Consider the following 25,792-nt stretch of genomic DNA (forward strand, 5'->3'; position numbering starts at 1 on the left):
CGTCAATAGATAATCAGCGTTTCACATCATAATTTGGTGGCATTCTGTCATGTGATATATAACTATATTTGTCTATGAGTAAAGATACGGCGTTTGTTATAAAGCTTTTTTCAGTGTTCTGATCCAATGTTCTCTTGTGGTAATTTTTTACTTTTACTTGAAATTGGAGCTTTTAAAGAATCATTCTGGAAAAAGAAATTGTGCATCTGTCTCACCAGCGATGATCGGTGTCCTGGTCAAATTGTGTACGTTTACATCACCGCTCTTCTGCCCCCATGTCGATTGAAGGACAGAAGTCATGCTCTTTATAAATTCTCTATGGGAGAGCATTACTTCCGGCCTTCAATTGACATGGAGACAGGAGAGCGGAGATTGGAACGTGCACTGGGGGGGGGGGGGGGGGGGAGAGAAAATGTTATTCTTTATCACAATAAAGATAAGTTGATGTAAACACATCTGTAGAGTATGAATAAGTTAAAAGACAAAAATTCCTTATGAATAATAATAATAATAATAATAATAATAATAATAATAATATATATATATATATATATATATATATATATATATATATATATATATATATATATATATACACAGTGGTGCCTTGGATTAGGAGCATAATTGGTTCCAGGACCGTGCTTGTAATCCAAATCCACTCTTAAACCAAAGCAAATTTTCCCATAAGAAATCATAGAAATGCAGACAATTGGTTCCAAACCCCCCAAATAATGATTTATTATTGTGAATAACATGTAAAACTAATGAAACAAACATTCAGAAACTGCAGAATATGTGATATTATAAGTTACTGTACAGTAATGGAGAGGATGGGAAACATAAGGGCTGACAGAGACTGCAGGGAGCATGAAGGAATGAGCAGGGCAGATGTGGGCACATACATGCAGCGCTCTCTGTCCGGGGAGAGAGGGGTTACAGCTATGGAGAGATTACCTCCACTGTCCTGTCCTCTAATGTAAGCCCAAGCCTGAAGTCGATTTGCTATGATTTGGAAGGTGGGGGAGACTTCCTGGGTCAAAATACAGTGCTGTAGACCACGTTATGCAGACCATGCCCCTCCCCCACTCGCGCTCCCACCCAGCACAGGGAGCTCTTAAACCAAAGCAATGCTCTTAAACCAAGTCATAATTTTGAAAAACTGTGAGCTCTTAAACCAAAACGCTCTTAAACCAAGTTACTCTTAAACCAAGGTACCACTATATATATATATATATATATATATATATATATATATATATATATATATATATAAATTTTAATAATGCAGTCTGTGTCAGTTCTTTGTAAAGGTTCTGAATAATATCCATCTTATTTTCTTTTTTGTTTCCTCCTATAGAAATGTACTGCTGACTTCAGACCGATACATATAGCCCCGCCCCTACTCTCATGCTTTGTATAGCTTATAACCAGGTTGGCTGGCCTTCATGTATTGCCTGATTTGTTACTCATGTCAGTCATCAGCTATTAGAGTTAATAAGAACAGGAACAACAAAGATAAAAAGGAATAGATGTCAGTCTTTATAGTCAAATAATGTTGAAAATGAATGGACAATTTATAATAAGTTCTACATAGAAAGATTTTTATTGTATTTATAATCAAGAAAACCTGTCAGTTTACTAAATGGATGATGCGCTTTCATTTCTACCCACCCCCAATATTAAGGAGTTTTAAAGGGGAACATCAGTGGGAAAAAATATTAAATCAACTGGTGTCAGAAAGTTATAAAAAAAAAAAAAAAAAAACTTTTGTCTTTTGACCCCTACCAATTGTGAGAATGAGGTAGAAAAGTTTTTATGAACGAATTATACCTTAAATTCTCATTCATGAACAGACTGTAAAATAACCGCACTGTTAATGGCTATTACTATTGGTTAAACCAGTTCTCGTTCTGATTAAATCAATTCTGTCATCTGTACCTTTTAATAAAAAAAAATAGGGGGGGGGGGACTAAACAAAAAAGAAATTATAATAAATACCTCTCGGTAACATTAACTACCTGGGTTGGTGGCCCACTCAGTTTCACTTACCCCCTTAGGGTATGTTCCCACTAAGGAGCACAGATTGAAATTTCAAGTGGATTCCGCACAGCTTGAAGCTCCACCTGTCCCATAGACTCAATAATATTATTAAACAAAATCCTCCATCCACCCAAAGAATTTACATGTCCACTGTGCGGCCTCCGCTTGAAATTTCGGCGCATGTTCCATAGTGGGAACATACCCTAAGGCTGAACCCCTAGCTAAGCCTTTGTCTCAACTGGTCTGCTGTGACTGCTCCTCAGGGTTTAAGGAGTTTTTTTTTTTTAGCTGGGGGCTTAAGCAGGTAATATATAACCTTTGTGCCCCCTGTTATTTAAATTAGTTTTTGTTTAATAATCATTAAGTAAGAAAAGATGTATTGTACATTGTATTTAAAATTACATTTAGTTTTTTACGTGGAAGAAAATTTTGTTTTCTTTCTCCTTTACTAGATTTTCCGGCTCCATCAGAATAATATAACATTTTGGTAAAAACATGCAGCCCAATATTCCTCCCCCTGAGGCCAATATGGCGAATATCTCTACAGTGACCATGTGTTTCCCTGTACTGCTCAGATAGGCCGGGATGGCACAGATCCAGACACTGCAGAACACCAGCATGCTGAAGGTGATGTACTTGGCTTCATTGTAGATATCAGGTAATGTCCTCACCAGGAAAGCTAGAACAAAGCTCACCGCTGCCAGAAACCCCATATAACCCAACATGAGGTAAAAGGCCAAGAGTGACCCTTCATTACACTGAATGATGATCTTCCCAGGATAATCCAGGTTATACTCCTGATATGGAGGAGACAGTGACAACCAGATAACTGCATTCAGGATCTGAATAGATGAACAGACCAACACTACAGTATAAGGAAGCTTAACCCCCACACACTTTCTCCAGGGACTGTCAGGTCTGGTGGCCTTGAATGCTATGCAGACTATGATGGTCTTGGCCAGGACAGAGGACACGGCTACTGTGAAGAAGACCCCATAGAAGATTTGTCTCAGCATGCAGGTTATATCCACTGGGCGACCAATGAAGAGGAACACACAGAGTAAGCTGAACATGAGAGAGATCAGGAGAATGAAGCTGAGGTTCCGGTTATTGGCTCTGACAATGGTAATGTTCCGGAATAAAGTGAATATTCCAATTATACATAAAGTTATAAGAGAGAGTAATATGGAGATGATGGAAAAGACTAAAGCAACAACATCAGTCTCATAGGACAGAAACTCATAATGTCTTATAAAACATTTGGTTTTCCCCTCATTCGGCCATTCATGATCAGGACATCTCTGGCAATTCTCACTGTCTGGTAAAGATTAACATAAATTTAATAAGTGGATTAACTACAAAACATTTTACAATAAGAATTCTTGAATTGGATTTTTGCAAAATGCAGCCCCTGAGATCTTTGTGTGTGTAAGCAGTGATGCTTCTGCCATGAGGTCAGTTAAAATGCTTGCCTCATAGGACATCACCACCTGCCTGGTGATAGCATCAGAGGTGGGAAAAAAAAATACAGCTCTGGCCATTTTCTTGACCATTGTCAACGTCTAGCCTTTTAACTGTAAGTGTTTTGATTGAGTGCTCACAGCCTCAATTGCTGCTCTGATTGACAGAGAAAATAGCCATTGGGAGACACTGGAGGAATGTGCGGGAGCCATGTGTCTGTGATACTATCTATATGGGGGAGAGCAATCTACTATTGGATTTATCTACACATAGATGGCTACATGGGGGATACTACCTATAATGGGGCGACAACCTACAGGGGGATGCAAAGGGTTTCTACCTACTTTGAGGGATTACTTATAGGGGGGATGTGTTTGTGGGGGAGGGGGGTACAATCTATTTGGGGCCTACCTGCAGAGAGAGGGCTAACAACTACATAGGGAATAGAGGGACCTAATATTATAGTTTATAGAGTAATTGAAATGCCTAACTACTAAATGGGGACACAGGGAAGACCTAACTACTATATGGGGGCACAAGGGGGTTTAATACTATATTTAATTTAGCAAGAAACCTAATATATTCCTGTGGAAAATTCTGCAGAGAAGATTTAGGTGGAGGAAAAAAAATGAGTGGCTGTATTAAAAAATGATGTCACCTGTGAGTCACTAGATATAAAAGCACTGTCATCATTTGTGTAGTGAATGTGTAGCACCGATATCTACCAATATATGGTTACTGTATATGGCGGATATTGTCTGTAAGTCTAGAATATAGACTTTCAAACTGTTTGAAATACTAGTGTATATAAACGTCTGTCTATATAGTACATGGGGACGTCCCCTTTGTATAGTTTGCCTTAGGGAGCAGAGAGGCTGAATTCCCCCCTGCTTGTAAGTTTGGTCTCTTGGTCGAGTTATAACATTAAGGAGAAGGGGGTTTCTCACTACTTCTAGATTCTAGTGTAATTGAGTGCATTTTATTGCAAGATAACACCTAGAAAGAGAACCCTTTAGGAAAGATACAAGACAAAGTCCAAGCACCACCAGGTAAGTATCTGTACTACTGCTTGAGAACTGGTGACATTTTTTTTTTAAACACACTTGTTGGGGACAATTTATCAAACTTTGTGCAGAGGAGCAACCAATCAGATTCCAATGTTTAGGACAGTAGTGGATTAAAATAGCCCGGGTCCATGAGCTCTTGGAGCACCCATGGCCACCCAAACAGGCTTATACTTTCAGTGGTGTATTGTTTCCTGGCTACAATTCTGCCATGATTTGCAAAAAAAAAAAAAAAAAAAAGTTTGGGGTCCAGTGTCTGTGTTTAGAGGTCTGGTTGAAGTCTTGAATAAAGTTCTGAATTGAATTGGGAAGGAGGGGTGAAGTGTCCCACTTTGTGTTTTCCTACTCTCTTACACCCATGTAAAAGCAGTTCTATTATGTATGTAGTATGTAGTTTACTATGCACTACTCCAACCACTAGGTGTCACAATCCCCCAGGACATAGCTGCAGTATAGAAGGAAGGTTAGCCTACACACACTTTCTCTTACACCTTTAGTTCTTGTCACAAGGCCCCATGTAAGTTAGGGAACTTCCTAGTTAAGAGGAGTCTAGTTTAGCCAATGCTTGCAGGGCAGAGGGAGGGGGCTAGTGCTAGAGAGAGAGAGACCTGTTTCAGTGTGACAGACAACAGCAGTTATGCACTGCTTGACCTGACTTTAGAATAACTGGAGTAATGATAAGATATTAAAGTGACACTGTCACCCCCTTTGTGCATTCTGACATCTCTACACAGGTGTAAAGGGTAAATTTAGCGTTTTTCATATCTTATTTCATATCACATATCATGGTGTTTGTTCACCATGGTGTTTGTTGACGCCCATTGGTTGGCCGACGTAAAGGGGGTGGGGTCTAGACCTTTCGGCCACCCTGTTCCAGTGGCTGGTGAGGGGGTGGGGCCAACTTTGGTGTTGTGGGCGGGGGCTAAGTGGTGCTAATGCCGCGAGGCCCCGCCCACTTAACACAATCTGAGGTTGATAAAAGATGACTTTTTACTTGAACAAGCACCATGACGTATGATATAAAATAAGGTATGAAAACCGCTAAATTTACCCTTTACACCTGTGTAGAGAAGACAGAATGCACAAAGGAGGTGACAGTGTCACTTTAACCCCTTGCCTCCGCAGCCTGTTTTGTCCTTAATGACCAGGCTCATTTTTCAAAATCTGACCTGTCTCACTTTATGCGCTTATAGCTCAGTGATGCTTTAACGTATGCTAGCGATTCTGAGATTGTTTTTTCGTCACATTTGGCACTTTATATTAGTGGCAAAATTTGGTCACTACTTTGTGTGTTTTTTGTGAAAAACATCAAAATATCATGAAAAATTAGGAAATATTGCATTTTATGAACTTCTGAAATTCTCTGCTTCTAAAAAAGGAGGTCATAGCATATACATTAGTTAATAAATCACATTACCGATATGTCCTCTTTATTCTGGCATAATTTGGAACACATATTTTACTTTTTTAGGGTGTTATGGGGCTTAGAAATTTATTAGCAAATTATCACATTTTGTGAAAGTTTCCAAAACTGATTTTTTTAGGGACCAGTTCTTTTTTAAAATGGATTTAGAAGTCTGGTATCCTGAAAACCCCCATAATTGACCCCATTTAGGAAAATAGACACCTTAAAGAATTAATCTAGGGTTATAATTAGCATTTTAACCCTACAGGGGCTGGAGGAAAGTATTCACAATTAGGCCGTAAAAAATCGAAAATGAAAATTTTCAAATAATATATACGTTTAGATTAAAGTTTCTCATTTTCAAAAGGAACATAAGAAAAAAAAGCATGCCAAAATCTGTAACGCAGGTTCTCCTGAATACAATGGTACACCATATGTGGGCGTAAACCACTGTATGGGCACACAGCCGGGCTCAGAAGGGAAGGAGCGCCAATTAGCTTTTTTAATGCAGATTTTGCTGAAGAAATTTCTGAGCACCAGGTGCGTTTGCAGTGCCCTTGTAGTATCCTCAGAACAGAATCCCCCCTAAAGTCACCCCATTTTCGAAAGTACACCCCTCAAAGAATTCATCTTTGGGTAGGATGAGCATTTTGACCCCACAAGTATTAGAGGAAAGTATTCAGAATTAGACAGTAAAAATGAAAAACACAAATTTTTCCAATAATATGTTCGTTTAGTTTCAAATTTCTCAATTTCACGAGGAAAAAGAGAAAAAAAGTACCGCAAAATTTGTAACGCAGGTTCTCCTGAATACAACGGTACCCCATATGTGGGCATAAACCACTGCATGGGCATACAGCGGGGCTCAGAAGGAAAGGAGCGCCAATTAGCTTTTTTAAGGCAGATTTTGCTGAAGAAGTTTCTGAGCGCCAGGTGCATTTGCAGCGCCCCTGTAGTGTCCGCAGAAGAGAACCCCCCCAAAAGTCACCCCATTTTGGAAAGTTCACCCCTCAAAGAATTCATCTTGGGGTGTGGTGACCATTTTGACCCCACAGGTATTAGAGGAAAGTATTTAAAATTAGACAGTAAAAATGAAAAACTCTAATTTTTCCAATAATATGTTCGTTTAGTTTGAAATTTCTCAATTTCACAAGAAACATGAGAGAATCCGCACCTCAAAATTTGTAACGCAGGTTCTCCTGAGTACAACGGTACCCCATATGTGGGCATAAACCACTGTATGGGCACCCAGCCGGGGTCAGAAGGGAAGGAGCGCCAAATTAGCATTTTCAGTGCAGATTTTTCCGAAGAAGTTTCTGAGCGCCAGGTGCGTTTGCAGCGCCCCTGTAGTGTCAGCAGAATAGAACCCCCCCAAAAGTCACCCCATTTAGGAAAGTACACACCTCAAAGAACTCATCTTGGGGTGCAGTGAGCAGTTTGACCCCACAGGTATTAGAGGAAAGTATTCAAAATAAGACAGTAAAAATGAAAAACTCAAATTTTTCCAATAATAAGTTCCTTTAGTTTGAAATTTCTCAATTTTACGAGGAACAAGAGAAAAAAGGTACCCCAAAATTTGTAACGCAGGTTCTCCTGAGTAGAACGGTACCCCATATGTGGGCATAAACCATTGCATGGGCACACAGCCGGGCTCAGAAAGGAAGGAGCGTCAATTAGCATTTTCAGTTGAGATTTTGCTGAAGTAGTTTCTGAGCACCAGGTGCGTTTGCAGAGCCCCTGTAGTGTCCGCAGAGTAGAACCCCCCCAAAAGTCACCCCATTTCGGAAAGTACACCCCTCAAAGAATTCGTCTTGGGGTAGGATGAGCATTTTGGCCCCACAGGTATTAGAGTAAAGTACTCGAAATTGGCCAGTAAAAATGAAAAACTTGAATTTTCCAATAATATGTTGGTTTAGTTTTAAATTTCTAAATTTCACAAGGAACAGGAGAAAAAATGTACCCCAAAATCTGTAACGCAGGTTCTCCTGAGTACAACGGTACCCCATATGTGGGCATAAACCACTGTATGGGCACACAGCAGGGCTCAGAAGGGAAGGAGCAAAACCGCAGTTAGTAATAGTTATTAGAATAGCGCAGTTACTAAAATAAAATAAAAAAATTAGATTGCAGGTAATTTGGGGTGGTTACGGACAGTCTGGGGTGGTTCCGGGTAATCTGGAGGTGGTTACGGACAGTCTGAGGTGGTTACGGGTAATCTGGGGTGGTTACGGGTATTCTGGGGTGGTTACGGGTAATCTGGGGTGGATACGGTCAACATGGGGTGGTCACGGCCAACCTGCTGTGGTTAAGGCAACCTGCTGTGGTTAAGGCAACCTGGGGTGGTTAGAGGCAACGTGGGGTGGATACGGACAACCTGCTGTGGTTACAGACAATCTGGGGTGGTTACGGACAATCTGGAGGGGGTCACTGGCAACGTGCGGTGGTTACGGGCAACGTACTGTGGTTACGGGCAACGTGCGGTGGTTACGGGCAACGTGCGGTGGTTATGGGCAACGTGCGGTGGTTACGGGCAACGTGCGGTGGTTACGGGCAACGTGCGGTGGTTACGGGTAATCTGGGGGGGTTAGGGGTAATTTGGGAGTAAACTGCAATTATTACTATAATAAAAAGTGTGTTTTATTTTTGGTATGTTTGTCACTTTTTGTACTTTATACATTCATTTTCACTATATTACTATGATTACTGTGATATTTTCTATCACAGTAATCATAGTTTAGTGACAGAGACCAAATTGGTCTCTGTCACTTTAAATTTTCAGAGCTGGCTGGTTGTGGGGGGGGGGGGGGGGGGGGACACCATCACTTTTTATCCCCTGTCACCAATCATTCATGGTGACAGGGGATAAAAAGTGCCTGGAGCACATGGTACAAGCGATTACTGCCCCATGCTCTCCGCTACCTCCGGTGGCGGAGAGCATGGGGCTTTCATTCATTTTTACTTTAGATCACTGTGAACAGACAGTCTGTTCACAGTGATGGCGGCGGCCATCTTGGATCTGATGGCCGCCACGGGGAGGGGGGTTAGTGATCGGGGCACTAGGGGGGCTGATCTGGGGTCTGATTTTACTTATTTCATCTCCCCCCACCGTGGATTCACGGTGGGGGGAGATGAAATGCAGCGACGGCACCGGCCCGTTAGTGACCGCCGTTTCGGCGGTCACTAAGGGGTTAATGGGGGTCAGCTGCGGGATCGCAGCTGATTCTCATTATCTCCGGTGCTTCACTCAGATGAGAGCGGGATCGCTATCCCTGCAGCGATCCCGTTCTCATCACAAAGCCCCGTCAGTAACAGGAACGTATATGTACATTCCTACTGCACGGGGCATGTGCAATAGGAACGTATATATACAGATTGCTGACGTGAAGGGGTTAATGGTGTTCATCGGGTGGTATATTTAATGTACAGGTTAATAGAGGGGGTCATTACGGACGCGGCGATACCAAATATGTGGATCTTATTTATAGGGGGTCGTTTATAAAGGTAGGGTTGGTGAATGTGTATATTTATTTATTTATTTTAACTATTTATGTATTTAATTAATTAATTTGTAATTAATTGATTGATTAATTAATTAATGTATTTGTGTGTGTTTTCTTCTACTTTTGCAGATATATATATCATGCATTACAGCACATGATGTGTGCTGTAATGCATGATATAGTGAATGAGCTGTCAGCTTTACAGCTGACAGCTCATTCAAAGCTGAGTACCGGGAGGGAGCCAGAGCCGGATCCGGGCAGGGGTGAGCCAGGGGAGGGAGAGGGAGGGAGCTGGGGGGGACGGGGAACGGGGGAGCCGGAGCAGGAGCGAGGGGGGGGGGAGCACATGTGGATGAATGGATGCCGGATCGGGGGAGGTGGGGGCACAAGCGCACGGGGAGGGGGCCGGATCGCATGGATGGGGAGGGGGGAGCGGGGGGCTGATTTCATGGATGGAGAGGGGAGGGGGCCGGATCGCATGGGGAGGAGGGGGGGGCGGATCGCAAGGGGAGGGAGCAGGATCGAGGCGGGGGGAGCAGCAGCACAGAGAGGGAGTTGGAGAGGGAGCTGGACTGGGGCGGGGGGAGCAGCACGGGGTCAGAGAGGGAAGGATAGAGGCGGGGGGAGGACATTAGCAGTGGCGGCAGGAGGAGGCAATGTCCGTAGCCTCCTCATGCCGCCCTGATCAGCCAGAGGCATCAGATCTCCCCATAGACGCTGCGGTCGCAACGACCGCGGCGTCTATGGGGTTAACTGCCCGGGGGGGAGCACGGCTCCCCTCCGGGCAGTGGCAGCGGGAGGAGACTGTGTTACACAGCCTCCTCCCGCTGCCCGATCTCAGATAGGGAGAGCGGGGGGAGGCAGAAAAGGCATGACGTCCAGGGACGTCATGATGCATTCTGGCACTGCTTTTCATGACGTCCCTGGACGTCATATTGGGGGAAGGGGTTAAGGCACCAAATTCAAAATGGAAGTAATTTCGAAAATCAAAAGTGAGCACAGTTCTGCCTGATAATTATTTTTTTACAAAACTTTACAGGTACATGGTAAATATGATATTATCTATCCTGTACTATAAATATCACACTAATGCTGCCATAGTTACAGCAGTGTGGGGTGGGTTAGGGGGCAAGCTTGGTGAACAGTCCAAGACCTATGGTAAAGTGAATCCACCCCTGCCCTACTAGTGTAGGGTAACCAGACACGTACTACCATTATCGACAGTGCGGCAGTCGTCAGCCCTAGTATGCTGAGTAGAAAAGAACAAAGAAATAAACCAATAAAACGTTACCTGTACTATTGGTAAATTCTCCTTCTGGACATGGGGCGCAGTCATAGCAGCAGCTGTGATATCCTTCCCTGATAACCTTCCTGGTTCCTGGCCAACAGTGGTCATTACATCGACCTTTAGGCATCTGAATATATCAAATATTTTCTTAATGGCTTTTTAGTCATTTTAGTCATATCTATCTATCTATCTATCTATCTATCTATCTATGTATCTATCTATCGATCTCACATCTATCTATCTATCTATTTATCTATCTAGGGGTATATACTATTGGGGGCAGCACACAAGGGGTATATACTACTGGGGCAGCACACAGGAGGTATATACTAATGGGGGCAGCACACAAGGGGTATATACTATGGGGGCAGCACACAGGGGATTTATATACTACTGGGGGAAACACACAAGGAGTTTATATACTATTGGGGCAGCATATAGGGGTCTATACTACTGGGGGCAGAGCACAAGGGGTCTATATACTACTGAGGGCAGTGCACAAGGGGTATATACTACTGGGGCAGTGCACAAGGGGTATATTCTACTGGGGCAGCGCACAATGGGGTCTATATACTACTGGGGACACAGGGGGCTGTAACTACTATATAGGGGTACTGGGGACCAAACTACTGCTGGAGTCTAAAATGTTTCTCTAGCAGATTTTGGAGACCAGGGTAAGACTTTAAGGTGACCAGGCTGGATAGAGCGAGAAAGAAAAGTGAAAGACTCTGATCAGAGAAGATACCACCTGTGAGTCACTGGATGTAACGGCACTCTTTTATAGGGTTGTAGTGATAGGGGTCATGGTGTGGTGGTGGTATGTAATGGTATCATTGGTGATGTCTTCCTGTTTTGTTCAGAGCAGATTTCCTGTAATATGTAATAACTGTGGAAATGGTGTTAAGATAACTACCATATGTATTGGGGCTCTTAATACAGTATGGGGGCACTTTCAGGGCATTATACTGTATGTGGAGCACCGATACTGATAACACTGGGTTTGGGGGAGGGGGGCCCACTCTTAAGGGCTCTGCACCAGGCCCACCAGTGTATTAAAATGGCCCTGGCCTGACTCTTGCACCCATCCTCCTCCATGTGTCACAAGATAGGAGGGGGAAGTTCAGGCAAAGTGGAATGACAGAAAGAACAGTTGCATACACTGAAAGCCGTATACTTCACTCCGGTCAGTGCCCCCTAATCACTTATCTCCTCATTTCTTCTTCCTGTCATAAAATATTTTGTATATCACTGAAGAACTCGGCACTCACCGATATCATTGCTTGTATTTTTATTAACTGCCAAAGGTTGCAAAAGGCTCGGACCTGAAACACGTTCTGTGTAATTTGCCTATATGTTGGACACTTAATAAAAATACATGCGACAATACCGGTGAGTGCCAATTTTTTCTGTGATATGTCACATGTTGGACTAGTTATTTACTACGTGAACCACTATTGAACAGAGTGACGATCTTTTTTAAATTTTTATAAGACATTTTACGATATAAGCAGCAGGCAAGGAAGTAGGAGGGGGACAGATCAAAGTTAAGACTGTATTACACAGCACAATGTTGTAAGGGAAGCGAGTGCCGACCTGTCAGCTCACTTCCTCCTCGTTCCTCACTCAATGCATGTTCTTTTACACAGACAGCAGCCAGCGTGGAGCTAGAGAGGCTGCACGAACGATCCTTAGATTGGTTAGGTGGCCCATTGAATTAAGCAATGGTCTGCTGGCCGCTCCTATTATTGTGATGAGCGGCAGACCGTCGCTGACATAATCGTAATCTATCAGCGTGTTGAAAGACCAAAATCTTTGCCCTTCAGCATGCACTATTACACTAAACGATAATCTGTCTCAATGGACAGTAATCAGTCAAGTACGGCCGATAATTGTTTGGTGTAGTAAGGCCCTCAGGTATGTGGCACATACAGTATGTTGTGTGCCACAGTTTCTAATGTAATTCTCTATGCTGCCACTTGTTCCCTCTCCTTACTGAAAAAAGTAAGTAGATATAAAGACATGGCCAAGGAGAGATTACTTCCCATACCTGCCCATTGTGTTATGACCCCCATTTCTACATTAAATTAATGAAAAAGAAAAAGAAAGTTATGACCACTGGAACACAAAGAGGGACAAGATTTAAATAAGGCTGGGTTCACAATCCATTTTTCTATTTAACCCTTTTTTTTTGCATCCGTTTTGATCCGTTTTCCCGTTGACTTCCATTATTAAAAAAGGATCAAAACTAGAGATGAGCGAACTGGGTTCGGGTTTGAGTTGATCTGAACCCGAACGTTCAGTATTTGATTGGCCGGGGCTGCTGAACTTGGATAAAGCTCTAAGGTTGTCTGGAAAACATGGATACAGCCAATGACTATACCCATGTTTTCTACATAGCCTTAGGGCTTTATCCAACTTCAGCAGCCACCGCTAATCAAATGCCGAAAGTTCGGGTTCGAATTGACTTGAGCATGCTCGAGGTTCGCTCATCTCTAGTCTGTTTTTTTAACGTACACAAAAACTTACTTAACCTTTTTTGGTGTAGGTTAAAAAAAAGAATGTTTTTGATCAGGGTTTTTTTTTTTTTATTATGTAGCCTAAGTTCACACACAGTATATTTCAGGCTGTATTTGGTCCTCATGTCAGGTCCTCATAGCAACCAAAACCAGGAGTGGATTGAAAACACAGAAAGGCTCTGTCCACACAATGGTGAAATTGAGTGGATGGCCGTCATATAACGGTAAATAACGGCCATTATTTCAATACAGAAGCCATTGTATTAAGATAACAGAAAATATTTGCCATTAAATGACGGCCATCCACTTGATTACAACATTGTGTGAACAGATCCTTTCTGTGTTTTCAATCCACTCCTGGTTTTGGTTGCTATACAGCCTCAAATATACAGCCTGAAATATACTGTGTGTGAACCCAGCCTTAATATGGAGGTCCATGGAAAAATGGATCAAAACGGATTCACACAAATGCATCCATTTTACATGCGTTTTTTTTTTTTTTTTAAAGGATAGAAAAAACAATGTGAACCCAACCTTACACAGAAAAAAAGGAAAAGTCATGAGCCTAGCAGCTATCCAGCACTGTTGTCAGCTCTTTGTGTCCTGTAACTATTACACTAAACCTTCAAATGTATACATCATTGTGCCCATAGGCTACAAATTAAGTATTTGTCCAAAGTCCGGTGAAAATCAGATCCTGCAGCCCAAATCTATAGAAAAGCTTAGGTGGTTGTTTCCTTCTTTACGATCTTATACAGCTGGTCACCAGTAGTAAACATATCCCACTGTACAGGCATACAATCGCTTATTTCTGGCCATAGCTAGCCCACAGACCTTAGAAACTATATATCATACCCGATTCCGTCTCCATGTTATCGCTGTTGGTGTAACATTGAGCTGAGGTAAATGTAATTCATCGAATATTCCGACACTTCTTCTGGATATAAACACACCTGATCCAGATTTTATGATGACCCAATTTATGAAATGGAGCAGTGTTTTCCATTCTCCTGCCTCAATGAACAACTCAATCTTCATTTTTCTTACGTACTCTATTAGCTTCAGAAGAAAAACAATCATAGTCAATAACCATCCGATCCTTTAGCAGATATTAGGATTAAAGGACAACTCCAGGGTTTAAAGGGGTTATATAGTGCTACAAAAGCATGGCCACTTTCTTCCAGAGACAACATGACTCTTGTCTCTAGTTCAGGTGGGGTTTGTAATTAAGCTCCATTCACTTCAATGGAACTAAGTTACAAAACTCCACCCAAATTGAAGACAAGAGTGGTGTTGTTTCTGGAAAAAAGTGGCCCTGTTTTTGTAGCACTGGATAACCCCTTTAACCTTTTTCATTTATTAACACACATCACAAATTTATATATTGGACCAGCCAACCCCCCCAGATATCTTGAAACCTATATGTGCTTTTTATGGATCCATTCATACACCTCCCCCCTTATTAAATCTGTATGCTATTTATACAGTGAATAAGTTGTGTATTCACTAACAAACAGCCCCGTTAAGAAATCCTGTTCATTTATAGGGCTAAAGATAACAGGGGAAAAATGTTAACAGATTTAGGCTATGTTCACACAACCTATGGGACCGGCCGTTCTGTTACACGGCCGGGTTACGGAATTGCCGGTCTCTGCAAAGATCCTCCCGGCCAGTACTTAAGTACCAGTCAGATGATCTTTCCAGCCACAGTGTTCTGATGTGTGCGCATCAACGCGCGCCGCATCAGAACTTCCCATAGCACACAATGAAGCAAGCGGCCGGAGTCCCTCGCTTCATTGTGTGAACTGACAGGTCTTTTTTGCAGCCGCAATTTACTGAATTGTGACCGCAGCAAACTGACATGTCAGTTTTTTGCGGCGCCGCATGGGATCCCGGCTGGAGCGTATACGATGTGTATACATTCCGGCCGGGATCCCATACAAGAATAGGCAGTGTTCCACCCCGTACAATGTATGGCTGTTGTTATCGGCCGTACTTTTACGTAGTGTGAACATAGCCTTAATGAGAGTACATGGATACTGATGGTATGCTACTGCACTAAGCATGAAGCATACATTTATACTGAGCCTTTAAAGTACAGCCCACGTCCAAATGAAAACTTTTGTGAATGGAGGTCTGCACAATTGTAAGATGTCTTGACACCAAACGTGACACTTTGTAAGGTTTCTGGAGTGATATCTGTGATGGTGTGTGCAAGACAGACAGTTTAGGCACATATGTAACTTCTGAAAGAGATGATAACTTTACTGAAGTCCACTATGTACAACCAGCAACAAATATATTTCTCACAACCAAGGTGGGTAAGTAGATGGAAGCTTAGAATTTGAATGATTTAGTTGGGCTGATTTGGTTCTCTGGAGCACTATATAAAGGTTCTGTACAGCGCATGTACTGGCCACGGCTGCAGCAACAGCTTTATACCGGAGAAAATTAAGTTTAATATCCCCGCAGAGAGAAGGACTGCAGATAGTTATCTTTGCGTCTCCCCGCCCTGTCTATTCACCACTCTCTCCCTGTCAATCATCCCCACCAAGCCTGTTGACAGGGAGAGATCAGTGACTCAACAGGGATGGGGAGCCGTCCAGATGATTACCTGCCACCCTTCTCACTGCCGCACACACGTTTATTTAATTAATTTTCTCTGGTATAAAGCTGCTGCTGCTGCTACCTAGAGGTCATAACTTTGCTAAACAAGCAGTTCCAAATGTAAATTAATGCACTTGGAAAGAAGCAATCCCCTATCGTAGTATCATATTGGCAGTTCTGTGTTGGGAAAGACTTCAGAATAGAAGGATTTAGGGGTAGTGATTTCTGACAGCCTTAAAACGAATCACCCCTGCAGCCAGGCAGTTGGGAAAGAAAATTGTATGCTGGGCTGTATATATAGAGGTATAAGCAGTAGAAGAAGGGGAATTGTGAACTGTGTCCAGTTCTGGAGACCTTACCTACAAAATATAGTGACAAAATAGAGCAGGTCCACAGAAAAGTTATAAAAATGGGTGACAGTCTGAAACAGAAAAGCAATTAGGAAAGACTTAAAGATCTAATTCTTTATAGTCCAGAGGAAAGGAGGGAATGGTAAGGGTGGGGCATGTTCAACATTTTTAAATATAGTAAAGAACTAAATAATGTTGGAAAGTGTTTTTCATAAAGAAAAAAAACTGAACCCAAGAAGAAGGTCCTACAATCTAAGATTAGTTGGGGAAAAGATAAGAAGATGTGGTCGGTAAATCTACAATAAACATATTTCTATCCTAAGATAATAAGGAAATAATATAAGGCAGAACTACGAACGATTGTTTTGTGGATTGCAGACGAGATTGCGGACATTAATATATGGGCCAGAAACAAATCACTGAGGCCTACGGTTATGGTTTTCACACTCACTTTGTATTTATACGCATGTAATTTTGCATTATTGTGATTTCCATTTTTACTAAGAATCGAATTCATACTATGGAGAGCTTCTGCCATTATCAGGACTGCCATGTACACTTGGAACGGAGTTGCGTCTCCAGAAAAATGGAAATGATCTGTAAACCTCCTCTCTCCTGAACAGTAATGAAAAGGAATGTTATATAAATGCGAAAGGATTTCATTTTTCAAATTATTTTTGGAGAAGCAATTAAATGTTATCATCCAAATCTCTTCTAGTAATTCATCAAACGGTCGATTGGATAATTGTACATTAAGGAAGTACTCCTCCATTCCTGGACTGTTGTATGTACATATTGATGGAGATAAACTGCAATTAGCAGGAGAATCATTTCCACCGAAAGGTAAAAGCTCATCTGGAAATGACCATGACTTTAGAAATATAAGGGTCTTGTTGTTCAGAACAGAAGCTGCATTATGTAAAAATGCAATAAAAGCCACACTGTAGGAACCACAGATAATAATAACATCAGTAGAAGAACTCTGGAGGGTCAAAGGAACAATATTGATAATTTTGGTGGATACTACAACCTTGAATTCCACACAGATTTTATGGGATGTAAATGATTTCCTTAGTTCTTGTAACTCTCGCTGACCACTGTCATCATCTGATGTGATGATCCCGACCCAGCTCCACTGGAATCTTCCCAATAACATCACCAATGCTTTATAGTATAATGTGTCATCAGGAACTGTTCGAAAGAAATTTGGATAAAGACTTTTGTCTCTTAGAAGAGGATCTGTGGTTCCATAACTGATCTGGGATAGACAAAAAAAATGTAAAGCATGTAAAACTATACTAAAAACAATGAATGCATGCTATATGAATTTGATCATGAACTTTAAATTTACACGATCATCATCTATCATGGATATTTTTTAAGGAATCAGCGTCAAAACTGAGTGGGATCCCCGTCGCAGACTCTTCTTGGAATTCTGCCTGCCTCAGAGCATCATTGTAGGGTTTAGGGCGCCTCCGCTCTCCATTTCTTTAAGCGGAGAGCCACGGAAAGTGGAGATGCCCTATACCTTACATTAAGGTACAGAGGCAGGCGGAATTTTGAGTAGAGTCCGCGAAGGGGATTCCGCTTGGAATTTCGGTGCCGATTCCTCAGTGTGAACTGTTTCTAAATAGTTATAAAAATCAAATAATAAATAAATATCATAAACAAATATCAAAACTGTTAAATAACATGCAGTAAGTAAAGGCAGTATACAATAGGGCTTATTACCATGAATAAGTAAATGTAACTCTTCTAACTCTATTACCCCAGTGCTGAGATATAACCTTTTGAAGTTTTATGCAAAGAAGAAGATAAAGTCCTCCCCTCGGGCTGCAGAAGACCAATGAGAATGGGTGTTTAGATGTAGGCATACCGGTGTTAGGAGAGAGAGGATTCAATTTTATTGGGCTTCTGCTGTCGAGAGGAAAGCCGAATAAACTATAGGAGGCTAGTTAACAATATACAGTACTATATACATTAAGACAACTAATATACAAAATAAACAAGAATATGCAGTCGAATAATAAATAACAATACATAATTGAAAAAAAAAAAAAACATGACTAATAAACTAAACCTTGGATGGTCACTTACGTGTGTATATCCATAGAAGCTTAACAGCTGGGCCATAGGGATAGTAGTGGCAGAACGTAAATCTCCAATAAATCCGACCACCGCATCCTTCTCCATACAGGAATAGTTTGGAGCTGTTACTGTGTGTCCAGACATTATCTGCAGAACATCTTTTATAACTTTATTCTGATATCCACAGGAGTCATATATGTGATATCCCAAAGTGATATTGGGCAGGATATCTGTATCCTTGTTAATTATTTCAATTGTATACAGAAAAGCCAATAGGTGTGTATATTCTCTAGGGGTAACACTATGAAAAATATTTGAATATTAGGTGCTAATAAATGTTTATTATTAGGAACTTCATGTTATAACAGTTGCAATGAAATTGGAATAACCCTTCCGAAAATGTCACTTTTTTATTTTAAATGTAAGTCTTAGGTAAATCTAGTTGGCATATGGTGTTATATGTCTTTTTTAACCCCTATAAGAATCAATAAAAAATGGGATCAGTAGGAAGGCGAGGCGTTGTGAATCCGCTGTACCACCGCTAGTGACAACATAAACCGCACCAGGGAGTGGAGTCTAAGGGGTTGCTGGTGATCACCAGTGCCCAACGCAAGGTGGGATGGACTTTCTGCGGAAGGTGACCCCAAGGTCACTACTCCTGGCTTGGCTTGCTAGTGGCGGCGGGCAAGGTACAGCTGGAGACAGGTAGGCAGGACTCACGGTAGGAAAAGTCAGTCACAGGCAGGAATCCCAGATGGCTGGACCAGGAACATCAGGAACCATGGGCAGGACAGTAATCATGGGAGAACTTGGACCACACACTTATTGGAAGCATACAGAGGCTCCAACAATAGGGTCAGGCTGGACAGAAATGTATAGGGAAGTGTTAGTGCACATTAACCAATTAGGGCCATCCTGTCCCTTTAAATCTTTGATAGCAAGATGCACCTGCCGGCCAGGATGACGTATAGCAGGACCGAGGACCAGTGTGGCACCCCAGGGGGCCAAAGAGGAAGCGGTGTCAGGCTCGGGCATATGGGCTCCGCTGTCCGCAGAAGAAGGGGGACAGAAAGAGCGGATGAGGTGACGGCATGGAGCACAGAGCGCCACGGCAGCCCTAACAAATAACACCAATAAAACACTGCTTTTGATATCATATACATGAAACAGAAGGGGAAAAAAAAAATATTTTACTTGGCCTTCTTAGCTCATAGCAGAAATAATTCCAGTCTCTTTCCCAGTATATATCCATTTTTTTTCTACACAGCAACTAGTAATACAAAGTATGGCGTCTCATGCAACTAATAGTTGGAGTAGTAGCTTCCAAATAGGGATGGTCCGAACCTGGTTCAGACGGGGTTCGTACGAACCCGAACCCTCTGCAATGATTACCGCTGTCTGCCCGCTCCGTGCAGCGGGCGAATCCAGCGGGAGGAACGCCTGGAAAACTGGGATACAGCCATAGCCATAGGCTGTATCCCAGTTTTCCAGGCGGCCCTCCCGCTAGATCCGCCCGCTGCACGGAGCGGGCAGACAGCGGGAATCCGATGCCGAACCTCTGCGGGTTCGGATCATCCCTACTTACAAATTACCATAGACCATTTCAGTATGTACAATATAGGACTAATAAAGGACAATAAAGGACTATATCAACAAGTTACAAGCAGACCAGCCACAGTTGAACCAATTGTGGCTGGTCTACTTGTAGACCCTTTCAGTATATGTGAGTGGTTTTGAACATTTGGTCTAACTATACGAGATTGCTTTGAATAAGCCCAAACTTTCTGTGGATTCACCCCTAGTTGTGAAATCTGTATTTTGTTCCTTTTTTCCCATATTTATCTATTTTAGAAATCTCTTTAAAAGCTCTAAGGCTACATTTACACGTTCCGTAAATTTAAGACCTATAGATTTTTATGGGTCACGGGCTAAAAATTGCAGACATAATATACAGTCCTGAAAAATTCAGGATAGTGTGAATGTAGCCTTACATAAACATGGCTCCGGCCAGGAAGATGCTGCACACCTCTTTCCCCTTTTGTGAACGTGTGAGCAACACGGCCCATTCCCAAACTCAGGTATCATTTACCTTGATCTCTAGACACAGCATATATTAGCTGTTAGGATTCGGGCTGTGCATTCGACTCCTGGCATCGCCAATGCCTGCGGCCAAAGTAGACATAACAACCACTCAGGCCTGTTGTTAGGGGCGCAACAACGGCTTCCATAGCAGCCAGACTGCTTCTCATGTTTTGCCCTACTCTGCTATTACTTTTTGTAGCAGTGGCCAGGGTTTCACTTCCTGGCCGATTAGCATAAGTTGTAGTGTATTCACTGATTGTTGACCGACAGGAGACTCACCAGTCAGCTGTTGGTATCTGGGCAGGACCTGGAGCTACAGCCTCAATCATGCCAGGCTCCATAAGTATCCTCACTTGTCTTATGTTTCTTGCCTGCGATAATGCCTAGTTAACTAGTATTACTTGAGTTTTTCCTGCTGCCGGATGAAATCCCATCAGGAGTGTATACTATGTGTATACACTCCGGACAGAATTCCATTCATTCAAATAGAACCTATGTTTTATATAAATCACATCTGGTGTTGCAAATTGCAACAACAGCTGTGATTTATGCAAAACATACATTGTGTGAACATAGCCTTAAAGTGACCATTTAAAAACATATACTGTACATTAAAAAGACTGCAAAAGCACAGTGTGAACCCAGCCTTACAGATGCACTAGGGACAAATGTTTTTGTGAATTACGGACGATGACTGCGGACATAACGACAGAATATGTGAATGAGGCGTTACAGTATCTGATATGAATATCCAATCTATTCCCTTAGAGCTGCTTTCTCCAAAATCTGTATGTAAGAAAAAATCCCTTCAAAACAAAGCTAACATACAACATAATCACACAACAAATATATGCATATTATACCATAGCGACCCTTGTATTTATGCTGCTGCTGTAGTCCAAAAAGGATTTGTTTGAGTTATTATTTGTTATTTGAGTTATTATTTGTACTCACCATGAACAGAAAGGATTGGAGAGAAGGTTCCATTGTTTGTACCACTGTGACACACAGGAATGGACAGTGAAGATCCCTCCTATAATGATGTCTCCTTCCTGAGAGTATTTGTAGTCAAAGATATAATTATTCATTGCAAGATGACATTGAGCTGCAGGGTCCTGGATCTCAGAGATGGTGAAGAAAACACCAACAACCAACAATAAGATCATTTTCCAAAAATTATAGAATAACATGATGGGAAAACTCCTGTATACTTCTGTCACTGCACTAAAGAATTGTGCAGCAATGAAGCACAGGGCATGATAAGGAGAGGTTTATATAATCATGGTATATCTGAAAATAAGACAGTATTGTGGAGTTACATCAGAAAAACACCATAGTAAAATAGTTACAGCCACCAGAGACTAAATAGAACCACAACAAGAAAAGTTAAGCCTAGATTGTAAACTTTTATTGACCCATTACAAACCACACCAAATTGACCCATTACAAACCACACCAACGGCCATGATTTCCGTGGAACTTGCGTTGTGTGAACATGGCCCTAAACTGTATAAGGGCTTGTTTTTTGAAGGACTAAATGTAATTTTCTAACAGAGACTCATAGCCCAACAGCTTTAGAAGAAAAAAGTCTATGAACAGTGGAACCGAGATCTTAAAGGAGACCTGTCACCCCCCGTGCTGGGGTGACAGGCTCCTGACCCCCCATTACAGCCCCCTATACTCACCTGATCCCGCCGGGTCCCGCTTCCTGATCCGGTCGGGTCCCGGAGATATGAGCGCCCGGAGACCGGCGTGCGCTCACAAGAGAGTCCGATGCCCATAGAGAATGACGGAGCATCGGACTCCCCATTTATTCTCTATGAGCGTCGGTCTATCCTGTGAGCGCGCACGCCGGGCGCTCATATCTCCGTGACCCGACCGGATCAGGTGAGTATAGGGGGTTGTAACGGGGGGTCGGAAGCCTGTCACCCTGGCACGGGGGGGTTACAGGTCCTCTTTAACCTCTTAACGACGCATGACGGGTATACCAGTCATGCGGCCGTTAAGAGTAAACAGAGAGGGCTCCCGGCGTGAGCCCTCTCTGCAGCGCGCGGTCCCCGGTTGCTAAGTGCAGCCAGGGACCGCGTGTATCAGCCGGCGCGGCCGATCGCCGCGGCCGGCTAATTAACTATTCAAATGCTGCTGTCAAAGCTGACAGCTGCATTTGAATAGCAGCTGTGCCCCCTCTCCCTGGTGTCCAGTGGGGGATCTCCCCCCCGCGATGCGATCGCGGAGGGGAGATCCGTTCTAATGAGCCGGCCGGGGCTCAGTGTCGGAATGACGCTGATCCCGGTTCGGCAATCTATTCAGATGGTCTGCAGCAGACCATTATAATAGAGCACCGATCTGATGGATCATTGCTCTATTATATACACAGGATTGATCACAATGGGAGATCAGTTCTGTGTATATAGAAGTCTCCCAGGGGGCTTCTAATTACTGTGAGTGAAAGTAAAAAAAAAAAATGTTGTTATTAATAAAAAAACCCCTCCCCTAATAAAAGTCTGAATCACCCCCATTTTCCCATTTTACAAATAAAAATAAATACATAAATAAATAAACGTTTTTTTATCACCGCGTGCGTAATCACCCGAACTATTAATTAATCACATTCCTGATCTCGCACGGTAAATGGCGTAAGCACAAAAAAAGTGCAAAATTGCGCATTTTTGGTTGCATCAAATCCAGAAAAATTGTAATAAAAAGTGATCAAAAAGTCGCATATGCGCAATCAAGGTACTGATAGAAAGAGCACATCATGGCGCAAAAAATGACACCTGACACAGCCCCATAGACCAAAGGATAAAAGCGCTATAAGCCTGGGAATAGAGCGATTTTAAGAAACGTATATTTGTTAACAATGGTTTTAATTTTTTACAGGCCATCAGATACAATATAAGTTATACATGTTTTATATCGTTTTAATCGTAATGACTTGAGGAACATATATAACAACTAAGTTTTTCCATAGGACACACAGCGTAAAAATGAAGCCCCCCCAAAGAAAAATAATTGTGTTTTTTTTTTTTTCAATTTCACTGCACATATAATTTTTTTCTGGTTTCGCAGCATATTTTATGTCATTGCGAAGCATATATGTCATTGCGAAGTACAATTAGTGACGCAAAAAATAAGGGCTCATGTGGGTCTGTAGGTGTAAAAATGCAAGTGCTATGGCCTTTTAAGCACATGGAGGAAAAAACTAAAACGCAAAAACGAAAATTAGCACGGTCCTTAAGGGGTTAAGAATGCATAGATGCTTTGAAGAAGGATGTTATTCTGACAGTGTAGGTTTTCCATGTCATCAGGTGAGTTGTATAGCTCCAACCCTTGGGTTGACATAAATGATTACAAACATTGTTACAAACATTCAGTCAGCATTTCTCCTGTTCCACAACTTGGTGTCCAATGTGTCGAAATTAATCTTTGAGGAAGTCCACTACCTCAAGTAACCTCAATCCTAGACACATAGGCCTAAATTTATTGTAAGGGCTGTGGTGGTGTCTGCTCTAGGCTGCCACCGAATCCACTCTCCCTGCCCCTTCCCGGCTGCTGATGCCAGAGCCCATGTGCCCGTGCGCAGCACCGCCTCTTCTTGAGCCCTCTGGGATGCCTCACGGCTCCATGCTCCAGCTCGCTGTCCTCCCATCCCCGCCTCCTAGCTGTCAAACATTTAAATAGACAGTGCGTCCCTGATTGGTGAAAGTGCACTACACCTCCCTATAAATTCCTGTCCTACCCCGACCCTAGTGTTGGAGCCTCTGCATGCTTCCTAGCATGTGGTCCCAGATCTCCTGTGATTCTTGCCCGTGACTTCTTTCCATAATTCCTGCCCATGGTTCCTGCCCTGGTGCCTGCGGTTCCAGCCTGTGATAGCTGTTCTGAATCCAGACGGAGTCCTACTGTGTTCCAGCCTGCCTGCTTACCCATCTACAGATGCACCTCGCCTGTTGACCATAGCAAGTGAAGCCCGGGGAGGCAACTTGGGGGGTCGCCTGCCAAAGCGAGTCCATTCCACCTTGAAGTGGGCATTAGTTGAAGACCAGTGACCCCTTAGGTGGTACAGCGGATCCAGTCGTTACAGTAGGCTGCAACCATAGATCTCGGCAAGGTGCCTGACATCCGCAAGATCTTTAGAGTGGTCATACAGCAGTTTCAGGCGATACAGGAGTAGTCTCAGCAGATACAGCAGTTGTCTGCTGCTTTGAATCCACCAGCATCTCCACCACCTCTGGCCAGTGTGATGTCTCCTCTTAGCCCAAATCTACGTATGGTGGAGACCCAAAGTTGGCTTTGTCCCTAATGCACCATGCACATCGAGCTGATGGCCAATCAATTCGCCACGGACCACTCCAAGGTTGCATTTTTCATCAGCCTCCTTGAGGTGAAGGCCTTGACCTGGGCAACATCTCTGTGGGATCAGCATTATCCAGTCACTGCTAATCTCTAGGCCTTCCTTTCAGAGTTCCAGTGCTGGTTCAATGAGCCAGCTTAAGAGTCCTGAGCAGAGACCACCCTCCGTTGCGGTGTCCCACCACGGGTGTTTCTTGTATGACACCTTTTGCAAAAGCCCTCCACTCGGCGGTCAGGTGGCGATGAGGGTATTTATTGGTTTATCCACCAGATGTCAGTGTTTTGTATATAAACTTGTATATATTGCACAGCTGTAATGAATACAGGGTTACTGCTTCTTCTGTATTGTTTAATCTTGTGGTCCAATGGAGATACTTCTTTCTCTTCTACCTATCCCTAGGCTTCTCTCTTTCTGCATACTTTCTTCTCCACCACTCACAGAAGCTCTTACACATCCTTGTAGGAAGTAGTTATTTGGTGGGAGGAAGTGTAGCATCAGTTTCCCTTTGATTCTCGTAGGAGGAAGATACACACAGAGTAGGCATCGCTGCTGAATTTAGCCTGGGCCAGGACCCCTGTCTGAGACAGTCCAGCTGTGTCAGTGAGCCGAGACACACGTGTGTGGAGCAACCAGAGACACTCTACTTCTTTAGTATATCTACTCTTCTAACTATGCAGTGCTAGATCATACAAGGAGAACAAGTCAGGGATCATCCCAGCCCAAGCCGAGAACCTATCTACACAGTGGATAGAGCAAAGCAACAGTAACAAAGATCTACGTACTCTATCTCGTAGCACGGGTGACACCAGATAATTTCAGACTCTTAGCTACACTCAGGTAACCACGACTAAGGGCTTGTGTTACCCTGGCAGGACGGGTATTCCAACACTGCAGGGCAGAAGGTGGTCAGATATAGTTAAAACACGGGCACAAGTATTTCTCAAGTATCTTTCAAGTTTATCAAGTATTCTCTCTAAAGTTCCAGCAGAGCACACTACTGCCCTGGGTTGGGACCCCCCACAACAAACTCCTCTCCA

The 25,792-nt window shown here is 42.8% G+C and overlaps 1 protein-coding gene across 1 annotated transcript; it reads right to left on the bottom strand.

Annotated features, from left to right (window-relative positions):
* Positions 1-2,444: 2,444 nt before the first annotated feature.
* On the bottom strand, positions 2,445-20,742 carry LOC138796488 (vomeronasal type-2 receptor 26-like). The gene is made up of 6 exons (XM_069976093.1): positions 20,681-20,742; positions 18,329-18,620; positions 17,765-17,857; positions 16,683-17,489; positions 16,245-16,302; positions 2,445-3,358 (listed from the first exon to the last, which is right to left on the bottom strand). Exons 1-6 carry the CDS (start codon positions 20,740-20,742, stop codon positions 2,445-2,447), a joined length of 2,226 nt encoding a protein of 741 aa, XP_069832194.1.
* Positions 20,743-25,792: the final 5,050 nt, after the last annotated feature.

The sequence above is a fragment of the Dendropsophus ebraccatus genome, chromosome 7, assembly GCF_027789765.1.
Source record: "Dendropsophus ebraccatus isolate aDenEbr1 chromosome 7, aDenEbr1.pat, whole genome shotgun sequence".
NCBI lineage: Eukaryota > Metazoa > Chordata > Amphibia > Anura > Hylidae > Dendropsophus > Dendropsophus ebraccatus.